Here is a 17,087-nt window from a genome sequence, read left to right on the forward strand (position 1 = left end):
TATCAGCAGCACGGTAGCTGCCACTGCCCGCAGACATGAAGGCTATCTGGCACTTACGTTGTCGAGTTGTTTGGAAAAGTAACCCACCAGCCTTTTCCAGCTTCCCAGTTGTCGGGTCAGGACTCCCAGTGCCAGTCGCTGCCTTTCATGCACGTACAGCTGAAAGTCTTTAGACAGATCAGGTAACCCCAAAGCAGGAGCAGTTGTCAGTGCTTCCTTTAACTTCTGGAAGGCCTCTTTCTGTGGTTTGCCCCAGGTGAACGGCTGCGTCTTCTGAGCTTCATACAAGGGTTTTGCAATCAGTCCATAGTCCATGATCCACAGGCGACACTACCCAGTCACTCCAAGGAAGATCCGCAGCTCGTGTAGATTCTGGGGCTCTGGAATAACACAGATAGCTTGAATATGATTAGTTCCCAGTTTTCTCTGCCCTTGTGAGATTTCACATCCCAGGTAAATCACAGTCTGTTGGGCAATTTGTGCTTTTTCTCTGGATACCTTATACTCTCCCATTCCTAATGAACTTAAAATCTCAATGGTTACCTTTATGCAGGTCATTTCTTCCTCAGCCGCAATCAAAATGTCATCTACATACTGGAGTAATAAATATTGGTCTCTCAGTACTTGCCCTTCTCTGGTCCAGATTTCCAGTTCCTTTGCTAGTTGGCTCCCAAATAAAGTGGGTGAGTTCTTGTACCCCATCGGAAGCCGGGTCCAGGTGAGCTGGGTTTTTCTTCCATTTTCTGGATGTTCCCACTCAAAGGCAAATAGTTTCCTACTTTCTTAGACAAGGGGTATGCAGAAGAAGGCATCTTTTAAATCAGTTACAGTAAACCATTTATATATCTCTTTTACAGATGCTAACAATGTATAGGGATTGGCAACCACTGGAAGAATGTCTTTGGTTATTTAATTTATGCCTCTTAAATCCTGTACAAGTCTATACTCACCATTGGGTTCCTTTACTGGGAATATTGGGGTATTGTATTCTGATTCACACTCCTCTAGAATTTGATATTTTAAGAATGTATCAATGGTCTTTGCTATTCCCTGTCGTGCTTCTGGTTTTATAGGGTATTGTTTGATTCGTACAGCCTTTGCTCCTTCTTTTAACTCTACATGTACCGGTTGTGCCAATTTAGATTTTCCAGGTACATCTGTTTCCCAGACAGAGGGAATTACTGCATCTTCTACTTCTTTAGGAATATTAGAAATTGGTTTTTCTTTTATCATCAAAATCTTTCCTGTCTTAGACTCCGGAATTTTCATTACGAGTTCACCATTCTCAAAAGTAATTACTGCCTCCAGTGCTGCCAGTAGATCGCGCCCTAAGAGCGGAGTTGGGCAGTCTGGCATGTATAAGAATTCATGGGTCAAGATCTTATCTTCAAAGCTCAATTCTAGGGGTTGCAAGAATGGCCGTACCTCCTCCTTCCCTGTGGCTCCAATGACTGCTGCTGACTTGTTCCCGATTTGCCCCTCAAGATAATTTAGTACAGAATGTGTGGCCCCCGTGTCAATGAGAAAATCTACGTCTTTTCCTTCTAAATGCAAAGTCACCATGGGCTCTCTTGATCCTGGCTCCCTCTCATGTAAAACCATGACCCTGGCTACACCATCCAGCTGATGCTCACCACTTTGATTAAACATACTGTCTAACTGAGGCTGACCATTCTGGCTAAACCAACTCGGACACTCCCTTTTCCAGTGTCCCTCCATTCGACAATACGCACATTGGTTCAGACCTAGCCTTCCACGACCAGAACCTCTGCCAAAGCCACCTCTATTATCGCCACGACCTCCTCTACCACGTCCTCACCCCTGTTTCTGTAAAACTGCCAAAAGGCTTTGCCCCTGTTTCTTGGCAACTTCTCTGTCCCTGTTATTATAAACTTTCCAGGCAACCTCTAAGAGTTTATCCAAGTTTCTTAACTCTTCACCTTCTAGTTTCTGTAGCTTTTTCTTAATATCTTCCTGTGCTTGACCCAGAAAAATAAAGGCAAGCTGAATTCTTCCTTGCTCACTGTCTACCTGAAGATCAGTATATCTTATAGTTGCTTCCTTAAGTCTTTCTAGAAAGGCAGTGGGAGATTCTTTCTTTTCCTGTCGAATTTCATACAATTAGACCAGTTCATACTCTTAGGTATTGCCTGTTGAACATCGAATGAAATCCACTCCTGATATCTCTTTAGCCTTAACATATCTACTTCAGATGGGTCGTTAGCATCCCACTCTGGATCTGCAGTGGGAAAATTGTAATCCAGTGTCCCTGTCACCAAACCATTTTGTATGTCTTCTCTAGCTCTTTCTCTCGCTGCCCGAAGTACCATGTCCCTTTCTGTCTCATCCATCAGAGTGTCTAATATCACATGAATATTTTCCCAATCAGGGTTCTGAGTTTTCATTATCATCTTAACCACACGGGCTACTTTATCTGGGTTTTCTCTATACGTTCTAGCTGATTGTTTCCATATAACTAAATCAGCAGGTGGAAAGGTTACCTTTACAAAGACAGGTCCATTAGTTCCCACCCCTTGCCTTAGTGGTGCAATAATTGTTCTCTTTTGTTTGTCTGATTTTAATATACCCTTTCCTGCCTTTAGGCCACGCCGGGGCCAGTTTTCCTTGTGCTCGGTGAGCTACTGGGGCATCTAACCCATCTTCTTCACTGTCACTACTTTCCACTCTATCTGCTCTCTCTGCATCCCCCCTTTGCTTCAGCCTCACAATCACATCCTGGACAGGTGAATCTGGCAGGGGAGGGTACAGGGGGCGGACGGGACAGGAGCTGGGGAAGGAGGTGTACGTGGGAGCGGAGGGTACCCTTGAACCAGTGTTGGAGGAAGAATAAATCTTTGAGCAGGCGTCGGCGGGGGTGGGGGGGCAGGATAACTTTGAGCAGGTATATGTGGAGAAGGGGGGGTTCTCTGAGCAGGCAGAGGAGGGGCAGGTACCTGAGCAGGCAGAGGAGGGGCAGGCACAGACAGAGGAGGATAATTACCTTCAGCAGACCAAAGGGGGGGGGGGGGAACATATTGTGTTGGCTTGAGCGAGGGAGGTGTAAGAGAATCAGGTGGGGTCAGGGTGAGCAGGGTAGAACTCGGTGTCGAGGGAGCTGTGGTGGGTGCGGGGGCCATGGGAGCTATTAATAAGTCCGAGTCCACTTCATCTCTTCCTCCCTTTAAAGCTTCACTTAAAATCGCATGCTGCATACACTGCTTATTTTGGGCCCAAGCCATGCACTTATGTTCAAATTTTACTGCTTCCATTTTGTTGCCAAGCCACCAAACTGGTTTTTCAAGCAAGCATAGAAATAAATCAAGGTATGGGATTTGTTCTACCATTCCATCTTGTGTACAAAGCGATCTAAGCTGCATAATAACCTTTACATCTAAAGACCTGTTCTGTGGCCACCTCTGGTTTTCAGGCAGAGAATATTTTGACCAGCTCACATTACAATACTCAATCAATTTATCTTTTCGTAATTCCTGACTAAATTTCCCCTCTTTCCAATGTGCCAACAAACAACCCAAAGGAGAAGAACTTGGTATAGAGGCATTATTGCTGCCCAAAACCTCTTTTAACCCTTTTAGTTTCTCCATATTACAAATACATAAAAACCACAGATGCCGAACCTGCAACGCTTTCGCGATGTCTGACAGAGGGCTGCCTAGGCAATACCACCAGGAATTCCTTTTGCCCAACCAAGCGTAGCTTTTGCTGCGTCTTAATGGCAGGCCCCCAGACCAGGGAATAAAGAACCTTACCTCTCACCAGGGGTCGTTGTGAGCGATGAGGGTCGCGGCTCCGATGGGCTCCCCAAGAAATCACCCGGTGCCAGCTGGAGTGTGATCGGGTTGCGGGGTCCTGGCTGCACCCACAAGGTCCCACCTGGGTCGCCAAAAATGTTAGCGTAGGAAAACATATAACCACACCAAGGCGATCATATGGGGTTCTTTATTTGAGCGCGCGGGGCACAGGGACATACAGTGCCCAAATCTTGTGCCCAAGAATACAGAGTCAATTTGTGATTTTTATAGTTTCAAATTATACATATGTTCACTAACCTCCACCCCTAGATACTGGTTATTCTATTTCTTAGTTACTATCTTAAATCATACCTGCGCTTTACCCTGGGTTCTACTTGATTTGGTTAAAACAATGCTTCTCAATTATCTCCTGGGCTGGAGTCACACTCGACTCAATTAAAACAATAGTATGAAGCTAGTTGCAGAAGCTGACGTTTGTTCCAAAGTCAAGTTCAGATTGTGCATCTTCTACCTTCCCCCCCTCAACTACCCGCGGTTAACTTATACAATTTTTTAACCCTCCACTATCACTGTGAAGGGCCAGGAGTTGGACTCGATGATCCTTGTGGGTCATTTCCAACTCAGCATCTTCTGTGAGTCTGTGATTCTGTGAATTTTAGAACAAGGGGCCATTCATTCCAAGTAATGAATATTGAAACCTGGCCATCAGTTTGTCAAAAAGTTTTGAAATGCCTTTCCTGAGGAACCTCAATAAAGAATGTCCTTGTGATGGTGTTACTTCAGAACAAAAGTATGCAATGAATTACGTGTTCTCTGTAAGTACCAACCATCCAGACAGCTACAGTATGAGTCAAAACACTCTATGCATTTAGCCAACAAGGAAATGCAATATTGTTTGAGAGGCATTGCCTAGATTTTGTTTTTATAACAAAACAGAATTCATGAATTATTGACGATTGGTTGAGAGACGGGAAGACTGATTCGGTGATCAGAATTCGATTTTACTCAGGTTTCCCAAATGCTTACATACTATTTCAGACAGGTTAATAATTTCTACTACAATAATCAGGTTAAAAACCACACAGACAACTCATGCATTTTACAACAATTCTTTGCTTGCAGAAGTTGATTGAATCTTCTCTCTTCTCGTAAGCAGGTTTAATCCCATCTTCTGTAATCTTCACAGTTCTGTTTGTTCCTGCCATGGCATCTTGGTTATCAAACCAACTATGCTAATCAAGTCTGTTTGACTCTCTGTCTTGTGTATTCCTACAATGAATAAATAAAGCCGGTGGAAATAAGTCAGCCTGTGGCATTAACAGCTCCTAATGCAAATAATCTCTGATCTTGCTTGAGGGATTTTCCTATAAATAACAAATACAAAATCATTAATGCTGTACCACTGTCAGCCATGTCAAGGACTCTGTGTCCAGGAATCCTGATATGCAACAGCATAATTCAAACAGATGCAAACACATTTTTATTTTTCAGTCAGTTAAGGTACATATTGACTGACCTGATCTGAGTCTTTCATTTGAGCATTTTTCTCTTTTCTGCAACCACAACTCATAAGCAGTTTTGCATCTCCAATGACTTTTCCCTTGAAGATATAAGGCAAGAAAAACATCAGCACAATCTGAATCCCTGAAGACCAAGAGGTTTGTATTTATAAGCAGGAGCAGGGGAAGAAAAGACATTAGGTAAGCCTGAAGAGTCATCCTTCATTGCTGGGAGGTACCCTTTCACAAAGCTTTCAAGCTGCCAAGAGGACTTCCACAAAGGCCAATATCATGGCATCAGGGATGTCACATAGACAGGGGCAGAAGGAAAGTGAAGTGTGTAGAAAAACACAGCGGGAATACGGGCAAGCAAAGCTGAAAAGGAACAGGCTATTTTAACCCATTGTTTTCATACACATTCATGAAGTGGAAAAAGTCTATCATGCTCAGAAAGCACAATTATCAAGTTGAAATTACTTAAGGCAAAGCTCATACACTAGTTTTTTTGTTCATCCTTACCAAATTAGTGCTTACTTAATTCTAGTGTGGCTAGATTAAGCAAAATAAACTTTATAGGTGTGACTTGATGTCCTGGGGTGAGTTTATGATGCTGGTATCCCCACTGTCTGTCTTTTTGCTCAGAAATGAGTCTTGTAGCTTTAAGCTGGGCCCAGAGAGAGACAGAAGAGGGAGAGCGGTGGAATTTTTTGTTGGCTGTATTCAAAACATAGAGATAAGCAGTGCTCTTCGAATTCTGGGCTTTTGCAGAGAGAGACAGGGAATTTTTTTCTTTGCTTTTTTCACTGCTTTTCCTCATTAGCTATGGCAAGAAAGGTTTTCCCTTGACTGTCTTCTTCTTCTGGGACTGTTGCTTCTCTCCAATCCCCGACATCAGGAGAATCCCCCACGTGGTCCCCCAAGCTGCACGCCAGGCCTGGCACCCTGGGCCTGAGCCCCGGAGAGAGGGAGAGACTGAGCCACACCCACAGAAGGACTCTTTCTGAATTTGTCATCTCTTCAGAACACCGAGAAGTACCACTGTTTACTATTAGTCATTTTTTCATGCTTGTGAGTACTTTGCTTGTTAAATAAACAGGTTTTTTCTACTTCTCTCCAAGAAAATTTTTCTTCTGAAGTGGTTGCAGGAGGGGCTGCTGAAGTTTGCTTTCTAGAGGAGACAGCTTCAGGAAGTTCCCTCCCAAATCTGTCCCAAATCAGGACAAATATTTTCCCAGGTTTTGGCACCTCCACCCCTCACCTCTATGAATCCATATCTAAGAATTAACATCAAAATTACATTCAACATACAATTTTTACCTAGAATAATAAAAACTACTAAACTAAACAGAAGTAAAAATTTCTTACACCAACCTCCACCCCTCGACATTTCACTACAATTACAATATAAATTTCCCACTATCATTCTACTTAACCTTATGATTTAATACTTGCTTTGCCCATTATTTTTCCCAAATAATTTTTATTTTAAAGTTCTCATCAATTGTCTGCATTTTCCACCAAAGAATGTAGCAGTTTCAGTTCAATGAAATCAGGCAGAAACACTAATTAATGTGGTGGGTTTGGTTCACCGTCTTGGGTTTTGGCACTAATCAATGTGGTGGTTTGAGGGCTGGCCAAACGCCAGTGAACCCACCAAAATTATTTACTCATTTTCCGCTCTGAGATAAGGATTCGGAGAAGAGCAAAGCAGGCTCAAAAATTTAAAGGGTACAAAGAAAGCTTTATTACCAGAACTAAAAGAAGAATAATAAGAATCAGAATAAACCTTTAGAACACTCCTCCTCCTCCCAACTCTTCTTCCCTTCCCCACCAACAACGTAAAGAGACAAAACCCAGGATTTTCAGTAAGATTACCATGTCTAAAATAAATAATTTCTTCAGTTCACTTAGGGAGAGGAGTCTCTCCTGCCATGTCATGGTGACTTTTCCACAAGAAACAGTCCTCTCGTGGCTTTAATTTCACAGCAAACCATTCTGCCTGGGAAAAGGAAATATGTTTGCTATGTGAAAGTCCCTCCTATCAACCTACAGGTTTTCCCACAACTGTTTTCGAGGGCCATCTCAGCTTATGGGGTGCAATTTGAAGGATGTGCTGTTCTAGAATAGAAGCAAAGGGTATTTTCTTCTGGATTTGGGAGCAAAAGTTTTCTTCTATCCCTGGGGTAAGGGTTCTCTTCTTTGTTCAAGCTTCTCAGTAGATCATGGCTACTTCAGTATCTACTTGTGAAAAGAACAGGGCATATGCCTTTATTAATATTCAGCTCTTTATTAAAGTGATCAGCTATTTATTAAAGTCATCAGCAGGATTGCAGAGTCCAACCGGAGTTTTTCATGCTGCTGTGGTGATCCGACGGAGCAGGTACTGTTGCGGATCTTCACTCAGGTGCCCCCAGTAGGTGCCGAGTCCTTGTCTCCACGGGAACAGCTAGAAGCTCTCTCTGGTCAACCATCAGAAGGCAGAGCGCTGAGGGGTCTGCCACTAGAGTGCAGAGTCAGCTCTTTACCCTCAGGGAAAAACCTCGAGATCTTCCCATTGTCTGTCTCTGTTGCTTAAGCTGGCCGGTTCCCATTCCATTCAGACTCCTCATAGGTCATGGTGAATCTTCAAACCAGGCTAGGGGGTGCGTCCACTCCTTCCTTGGCCAGGGCACCCTCTAATTCTTCTCTGATGCATCTAGTTTTTCATCTTGGGGTGCAGTTCCTCTAAAAAACCCTCCCAGGATTCACAGGGTCGGTTTTATTTGCATATACAAATGCATATGCATTTGTCCTGGTCGGGCAGAGGGTATCCCTGCTGAAAAAGGTAGTTACAGCGAACAATAACAGGGCTATCTAGACAGGAGCTGCTCCTTTTCACATTTTAATGAGGTAGGAGAATGCCACAGGGCAGCCTCTTCTAGGATCAGCAGCATCACCCCAGCTATGGGGTTGTCTGCAAAAAGGAAAAACCCCCATTTTTCTAAAAGGCTGGGTGATGGCACAAATTGGGAGGAGGGGGTTGCATTTTGAGTACTCAGAAACTCTTTTAATATGCTAATGCATGCTCCGCATTTTCCTCTGGGGGGATGGTGCGGCTGTCTCGCTAGGACAGGGATGGCACAACCCCTCCCAACCGGGAAACGCTGGGGGTTCCAGTGCTCCCCCCCCATCCACTCTGCCCAGAGCCCGGCCATGGCTCCTGCCAGCAGCGGCTGCGCCTGTCAGGGCCGCATGGCGCAGTAGTGGCTGCCCAGCGGCTGGTGCTCCAGAGACACAGCCCGGCCCCCTTCCCAGGGCCACTGCAGCACACATGGGCAGCTTTTTTTTTTTTTTTTTTTTTTTAGCCCTCATACGCACTGGGAATTCGTTCATAAAAAATCTCTCCTCTATTTCTTTGATCGGGCTGAAACCCTCATCAGTTTACAGTCTCCTACTGGGCATTCTCTTAGTAGATGCTGCTTCGGCCTTTTCCTCAGGGTTAACTTTAGGTCTCCTGGTCTCTCAATTGCTGTCTTTGTAGAAGAGGTGGCAAGTGGTACTGTTGGGTCTGGTATTGGTCCTTTAATTCCGGTAACATGGGTCCGACTTCCTTCTGGAGTTCACACTGCGGTATGTGTGGTGAGCAACACCTGGAAGGGACTTTCATATTTGAGGTTACTTAATTAATACTCAATCTCTGGGACTGAAATTGTGGGCACTGGTATCCAGAGGGGAAATTCAGACTTTCTTTCTGAGACTTTCGAGTGTTTTCTTTAAAGTTACAGAATTACAGAATTACAGAATTACAGAATTACAGAATCATTAAGCTGGAAGAGACCTCTAGGATCAAGTCTAACTCTAACTAAACTATGGCACTAAGTGCCACATCCAGTGCTTTCTTACACACATCTGGGGATGGTGACTTTACTACTTCTCTAGGCAGAAAATTTTAATACTTAATCACTTTTTCTGAAGAAAAAAAATTTAACATTTAGTTTATATCTCTTTTGGCACCGCTTAAGACTGTGTCTTCTTGTTCTATCAGTTGCTGTTTGAAGAACAAGACTAACTCTCACCTTACAACTATATTTCAGGAAGTTGTAGAGTGATAAGGTTACTTCTGAATCTCTTTTTTTCTAGGCTAAACAACTTCAGCTCTTCTAGCTAGTATATATAGGGCTAGTGTTCTAAGCTTCTCACTAGCTTTGTTGCTTTCTTTTGACACGCTCAAGCATCTTAATGTCTTTTTTAAACTGAGGGGCTCAGAATTGGGCACAATACTCAAGGCATGGCCTCACCAACACTATGCGCAAGGGAAGAATGACCTTTCGGCTTTTGCTGGCCACACTATTCTCAATACAGGGCATATTGCTGGCTCATATTTAGTTGGTTATCAACTAGAACTTTCAGGTCTCTTTCTGCTTGGGTACTGTCCAGCCACACTACCTTCAGCTTGTAATATTGCAGGGGGTTATTGTGGCTAAAGTGCAATACCTGGCATTTGGACTTATTAAACGTTATCTTATTGGATTTTGCTTATCTATCTAATCATTTTAGGTTTCTCTACAGAGTCTTCTTACTCTCTAACAGATGGACACATGCTCTTCGCTTAGTGTCGTCTGTAAATTTACTAATGAAGGACTCAATACTTTCATCTATGTTATTAATAAATGTATTAAATAGAACTGGCTTCAGCACAAACTTTTGAGGGACACCACTGGTGGCTGGTTGCCTGCTGGATGCAGCACTATTCATTACTACTCTCTGGGCTCAGGTATGTAGCCAGTTCTTAACTTAGCAAAGAGTATTCTTGTATAAGCTGTGGGCTGCCAGCTCTCTCAGGAGTATGCTGTGGGAAACAGTGTCAAAGACTTTGCTGAAGTCTAAATAGAAAACATATACAACTTTTGTTGCATCTACCAGGCGAGTCACCTGGTCATAAAAGGAGGCTAGTGGGGTCAAACACAACTTACGTCTCTTAAACTCATGCTGGCTGGGTCTGATACTCTGTCTATCTCGTCAGTGCTGCACAATAGCTCAGTAAAAACTGCTCTATTATCTTACTTGGTACTGTTGTCAGGCTTACTGGCATATAATTACTAGGCTCTTCTCTACTTTTTAAGAATGGGAATTACATCGGCTAGCGCTCAGTCATCTAGAACTTCACTAGTGAGTTGGGACTATTGGTAGATGATGGAGAGTGGCTTTGCAAACTCATCTGTAACCGAATTTCTTAGAGATCGTGGGCACAATGTGCTGTGGAATGAGATTTGAGCTATCCCAAACTGGGCCTCAGTTTTGGGCCTGCGTAGAAGTAGATAAGCTTTGTGGCGCAGTTAGAAATTGGGTTAAGGTGTGGGCACAGACTGTATAGGGCAAATAGAGTGAAGACACGGTCACTGCCTTAAACTGAAATAGTTTACATACTTGTTCACGCTGAATGTCAATAGAAGTGCACCTGCAACTGTAAACTATCTGACACTGTATAAAACCAGCCATTTCGAGAAGAAAGAGGAGAGCGTGTTATAACCACATTGGTCGGACCTCCGTTTGCTTCTCTCCAATCCCAATTAGAGTCCCTGCTTTCACTCATCTGTCAGCTCTCTTATCTCTTTGGGATGGATTTCATGTGAGTGGACATTTAAGCAAATTACTACTTCTCTGGCTACTTTGTTTTTGATAACAGAAGGACTATTCTGTTCTTTAACACTATCTACTGACTCAGTATGACAACTATCTTGAAGAGAAGCTGTTTTCTCACTAAAGACAGCAGCAAAACAAAGCATAAAGCACTTCTGCTTTCTCTGTCTGCAGTTACTAAATTTCTTCTTTGAATTGTGTTCTAGATTGGCTAGGGGTTCTCTAGTGAGAGACTGCATAGGGTGATTAATTCTAAGTCACTTGTGTTCGTTATTCTAGAGTCAGTCAAATACTGTTAAGCCTTTTGGCTTAGTAATTTTTCTTTTGCAGGATCGACTTTTGGGCTTCTTTTACTAGGATAGCTGCCATTGCAACTGCTTGCAGGCAAGTTGGCCATCTCTTAACTACTGGGTATAGTAGTTTTGAGAGGTAGAGTATAGACTTTGATTTTCTCACTATCAGGGATCTATAGTCTTTCATGCTTTGCTTTCTTACTTCTTGGTTTGGATTTTAGCTGGTGTCTACTAAGGGCATCTTATGGTCTTTTGGGGGCCACAGTCTATTTTTATTTATTTATTTATTTTTCTTATATCTTTATCTTTGCCATCTGGACCATCTGGACTTCTTCTGGAGTGAACAGAATTATTAGAAAAGAGTTTAACTCTCTCTAGGAATAACTATTTAGCCTCAGAATCTGGTCTAGCTGGTTAGATATTCTAACAGGGTCTTCTACTAAATCCTCTAGCTCTTTCTTAGAGTCCTGGACTTCAGGGGCTGTCAAAGGTGCATTTACAAACCTAATCTCTTTAGTTAATCTCTAGGAACTTTTCTAAGGGGAAAGACCTCTGTTCTTGGTGCTTTGGATCGGGTGTTGTAATATGGCTCTTCTTCTAAAACACCAGGTAGAGGGAGAAGAAGTGGACACAGAGGCTAAGAGAAACACTGGGCAGGGGTGGTTTCCATTCCCAAGTGGGGAAGTGAGGGTATCACAATTGGTGAAGGGGAACTGTTGGAGAGGTTAAGGAAGAGACTGGAGGTACAGCTGGGGTAGGAGGGAGAGTTTGCATATTTTCACATTTTCATTACTTAAAGAGTTTTCTAGCCAGTAGGCTGCATAAGACAGTTGTTTTACATCACGGTCTTCTTGGGCTTAGAGATGTTGGTTTAACTGGTTACACATTTACTGAATTCAGGTCTTACACTATGACTACTGTCTTTGTAATTTTAATCTCAGCTATATTCTTTTACTATAATATATCAACTTTATCTGGACTCTTTGGGGTCTTTTAAGGATCTTATTGGTCTGACAATTGCTCCGGGGGTTGTTAGGGAGAATCTTCTTTACTGTCTTTTTGGAAGGGTCTGCTTGTTTACTATAACATCATCTCAGTTTTTAGGCACAAAAAAAAAAAGGAAAAACTAAGTACCTTAACAGTGCCCCAATCTGAACTGGAATATTCTGATGGGCAATCTAAACTTTAAGATAAAGTTTGTCTGGTCTCTTACAACTAAACATTCTGAATCTCTTCACTGAACTTTAAATGGTCAAGATCTAATTTCTTGGCACCCCACTCTTGACACTTTTTCTTCTGTCTCTTTTAAAACTCTCTCTTGGCTGTGACACTTACTACTATGACTCACACCCATTGTTTTCTACTAAGGGTATCTCTCTCTTACTTTTCAACTTAAGTCTGAACTTCTTGCTAGGCTTTCTAGGCTTGGACCCCTGCTGAGTCTTGTTTGAACTCTTTAACTTCACTAGGTTTAGGAGGCTTGAACTCCCTGCCGGGGTGAGGTCGAACATCGTGCCGAGCCTTACACCTGAACTCCGGCCAAGCCTCCTTTGCCTCCCTTTTTGTTTATCTGGCTTCTCTTTCTGCCTGTCTTTTTTTGCTCATCAATCTTGCTTGCCTGTCTGCTTTCTTGTCTGTTTGCTCACCTTCATGCCTGCTTTCCTGCTTGTTAATGATATCTTACTTGCCTGCCGGGATCTTTTCTTATCTGCCTTCTGGGGCATGCTGCCCTGCCCGGGACTTTCTACCTGCCCTGCCGGGGACTTTTTCTCACCTGACTACTGGGGCATCTTGCCCTGCCATGCCGGGGACATTACCTTGCACCTGCTCTGCCGAGGATCTTCCCTTGCCTGCCTGATGGGGCATCTTGCCATGCCAGGGATCCTCTTTCACTTGCCTTCTGGGGCAGCCCTGCCAGGGACTTCTCCCCTGCCTTGCTGGGGATCTTCTCTCACCTGCCTTCTGGGGCAGCCCTGCCAGGGACCTCTCACTTGCCCTGCTGGGGATCTCCTCTCACCTTCTTTTTGGGGCGTGTTGCCCTGCTGAGGATCTTACCTCACAACTCAAGAACCTTTGCATGCTCGAAGGGGCCCTCCCCCAAGGAGGCGCCTCAGTCACTCTTCTAGGCCATTCGCTTCCCTCCGTTCTCGGCTGGCACCCTCTCGGGAGACCGGAAACATGATGCTAGGGGGTCCACTTTCGCTCTGGGGGTCTGAGCTGCTGGCCCCCATCTCACTCAAGCACTCATTCACTCGCCTCCCATTTCTGCCACAGATTTATCTCACCCATCCATCGTTCTTCTGCGTTGCTTGGTCCCACACTGATCCAGTGTTCTTCTGCGTAGCTTGGTCCCACGCTGATCCCAGGGTCCGGGGGTAGCTAGCGATTCCCAAGGATGCCTCGAAGCAGATGATCGTCCTCTTCGGGGGTGGTCCTTTGTGGGCGTGACTATCCCGGACGATCCCTCAGTTGAAAAGAACAGGGCATATGCCTTTATTAATATTCAGCTCTTTATTAAAGTGATCAGCTATTTATTAAAGTCAGCAGCAGGATTGGAGAGTCCAATAGGAGTTTTCCACGCTGCTGCAGCCATCCGAAGGAGCAGGTGCTGTCTCAGTTCATCATTCCACTGCAAACAGTAGATGCCGAGTCCTTGTTCCCATAGGAACAACTAGGAGTTCTCTCTGGTCAACCATCAGAAGGCAGAGCGCTGAGGGGTCTGCCACTAGTGTGCAGATTCAGCTCTTTACCCTCAGGGAAAAACCTTGAGAGTTTCGCCTTGTCTGTCTCAGTCACTTCAGCTGGCCCGTTCCCATTCCATTCAGACTCCTCATAGGTTATGGTGAATCTTCAAACCAGGCCAGGGGGTGTGTCCACTTCTTGCTCCGTTAGGGCACTATCTAATTCTCCTCTGATGCATCTAGCTTCTCGTCTTGGGGTGCAGTTTCTCTAAAAAACCCTCCCAGGATTCACAGGGTCAGTTTTATTTGCATATACAAATGCATATGCATTTGTCCTGGTCTCAGCAGAGGTATTCCTGCTGAAGGAGGTAGTTACAGAGAACAATGACAGGGGTATCTAGTCATGAGCTGCTTCTTTTCACATCTTAATGAGGTAGGAGAATGCCGTTCGGGGCAGTTGGGGGGGATGACGCGGACCGTGGAAAGCGAGGCAGGGACCGGGGCCACCAGTCCAGCACAAGCGGCAGGGATGCAGGAAGCACGGGCGCCGGCGGGATTTGTAGGGAGTGTCAGCACAGATCAGGGCGGGGCGGACCCCGGGAGAGAGCAGGGAGAGGGCATCTCCTCGGGCTCTGCCAGGCCAGGGCAGGCGGAGGACGGGCATGGCCACAATGGAGCCATTTCGTTCCAGGCCCCCATGCCAGTGCAGACAGGGGCGAGGCGGGGCCAGGGTGGTATTTCCCTCTGGGCACTGCCCTCCCTCCCCACCCTGTCGCAGCAAACGCAAGCAGTGTTCCGCCCATTCCCTCTCATCATAGCAGTGATCAGACAGCGGCACCCTCCCGTAGCAACCTCGGAGCATGACGGAAATTAAAAGCAATTATGCAGCAATGCCAAGGCATTGAAATAATTAAAGCAAAACAGCAAACATGCTCGTAGCACCCAGCCGGCGCTACCCGAGTGACACAACTGCAAAATTGCAGCTTTTTCTAAGCATACTGCACAAGGATTGTAGTTCTCCCATCCTCAGCCAGGAGAGGGGGAAGATGATGTTGCATGACGGCAATGCATGGTATTTAAGATTTATAAGAAACACACAGCAACACCCAAAAGCTGCAGTGATCAGGGCAAGGAACTTTTCACAAACATGCCCATTGTATAACAACATTGGCAGGGAGTTGGCCGTGCCAGGGACCCCTCAATGTTTTTATCAACCCTGTATCCCTCAGTTCAGTCAGAACGGCCTGGCCAGTCAGGTGAGCAAACGCTGAACCCAGCTGGCTCAGCGACAGCGCCACCTAGTGGCCAAATCCTAAAACTGCACCCAGCCGGTGGAGAGACAGCGCCACCTAGTGGCCAAATCCTAAAATTGCCGCAACTGCAGCAAAATGCAGGGTCACTGCACCCAGCCGGTGGGCAACACAGCCACCTAGTGGCGAAACTCCAGAATTACATAATTTTTTTTCTGATTTTATACAAAAGAAAGATTTCTGCAAGAAAAATGATTCCTAAGCAAAAACAACAACAATGAAGAAAGCTTTCATCAGCTCCTGAAGACAACAAAGTTCAAGATATTCTAGCTCAGAAGCAGCAGCAAATATTCACTGTTGGTGACAGCAAGTCAGTTCAAACTCCACATGATTTTTGGACTGCAGCACAAACTTCTTTTTCCACTCAATCACAATCATCTTTATTTTCAAAAGATTTTTTAGAGCAATTATTTTTCCAGTTGAAAGACTGTGCTCTGGAATTTTATCTGAATTTAGCAATGCATTTCCCTCAATTACCCCTTCCAGCATAAGGCAGTCACACCCTTTCTGAATCCTCTGCAAATAATCCCTACACATTTATACCAAGGCTACCTGCTGGGTCAGCGGCAATCTCAGCCGTGATTTCACTTCACTGTGCCACATAGGTATTATGTGCAGCACAGAGAAAGTGATTCCCCGGTCCTCATACAGGAGGGGGAAAAATGATTTACAATTTCCACTCCTCATCCAGGAGAGGGAGAAAAGTCAGAAATGCCAGAAAAAACCAGAAATGTCAGTAAGCTCCAAAATGGAAGAAAGAGCATCATGGCAACAGCAATGGAATCACACTCCTGCAAATTCACAGGATGAAAGAATTATAACAGACTGCAAAGAAATCAAAAAGAAAACACTGAAAGAAAAGAGCTTTGATATAGTGAAGTATGGAAAGTATCATGTTATCAATGACTTATGATCTATGGGATGCAAATCCAAGATGGGAGCAATCGGATCACGGCGTGCTCAGAGACTGGAGAAAAGTGATGCAAGAAAATGGTTTGAAATCTCTGTACTTCAAACAATTTTTGAAGGAATGCTAAATAGAGGAAAGCCCTCGAGGAACTGAGGAACAGATACCAAGGAGGAGTGAATGCAACTCTCACCATGTTGCAGGTGGCAGGGGACATGCCACATGACAGACCCAAAATTCAAGCCAGGGACTTGCCACGACAGGTGCTGGCAGACATCTGAAATACAGCACAAAAAACAATTTTGCAAGTTCCATCGACTGAAACACCTGAAAACATTTATACAATAATCCAGCAAGGACCTTCAGAGTCTTTCATGTCATTCCCTGGTTGTCCCAAAAATGCAATGAACAGGCAAATGAACAATGAAATAGCAAAGCTACACCTGCTTCAGTTCCTTGCTTTTGCAAATGCCAATGCAGAATGCAGATGCATCATCAATGCAGTGCCTGGTCGACCGTCTCTGGCAGAGATGGTGAAGGCAGAAATGGTAGAGGCGTGCAGCGAAGTGAACACACCTCAGCACGGCACATCAGTGCAGGCAGGCATCTGAAGAAAGCAGCTTGAAAGTATCCTCCAAGCCCGGGATGAAGGAATTCTCACAGCACTTCAACAAGTGCTTCAACAGAATAGCACATGGAGATTGTAAGAAAAGACCAGAAGAAGAAAATACAATCATTCACCCCTTTGTTGTGGAGCAATCCATCATTGTGTGGGAAACACAATGTGAGAAAGGGACATCCTATCATAAAGAAGATAAAATAGAAAATGAAATGGAAATTAACTTTTAGCCAGAGTTATTAATTGTGTGTAAGTCTGAGGTATGTTTCCACATTTTAATGTTGTTGAGACTGATTTTTGTGTGGTTTGGTTTGAGTTTGAGTTACATATTGTTAAATATGTAATTTTAAAGTTCATTTAAAGTTTGGGCCCTAATAAGTTTAAGTTTA

At 44.3% G+C, this 17,087-nt stretch overlaps 1 protein-coding gene across 4 annotated transcripts in view; it reads right to left on the reverse strand.

Annotated features, from left to right (window-relative positions):
- Positions 1-3,073: 3,073 nt before the first annotated feature.
- LOC134565247 (heparan-sulfate 6-O-sulfotransferase 2-like) overlaps positions 3,074-17,087 on the reverse strand; it is a 51,609-nt gene continuing 37,595 nt past the window's right edge. The window contains exons 2-4 of one of the 4 annotated variants that reach the window (XR_010083831.1): positions 16,273-16,356; positions 5,287-5,370; positions 3,074-5,134 (exon numbers count right to left, since the gene is read on the reverse strand). Coding sequence is in view for 1 of the 4 variants with exons in the window: in XM_063424751.1 (XP_063280821.1) it covers positions 5,337-5,370; positions 16,273-16,356 (118 nt within the window). In the remaining 3 variants the exon portion in view is untranslated. The other 3 variants (XR_010083830.1, XM_063424751.1, XR_010083832.1) reach the window with 3 other exon arrangements.

The sequence above is a fragment of the Prinia subflava genome (genome assembly GCF_021018805.1).
Source record: "Prinia subflava isolate CZ2003 ecotype Zambia chromosome W unlocalized genomic scaffold, Cam_Psub_1.2 scaffold_43_NEW, whole genome shotgun sequence".
Taxonomy (NCBI): domain Eukaryota; kingdom Metazoa; phylum Chordata; class Aves; order Passeriformes; family Cisticolidae; genus Prinia; species Prinia subflava.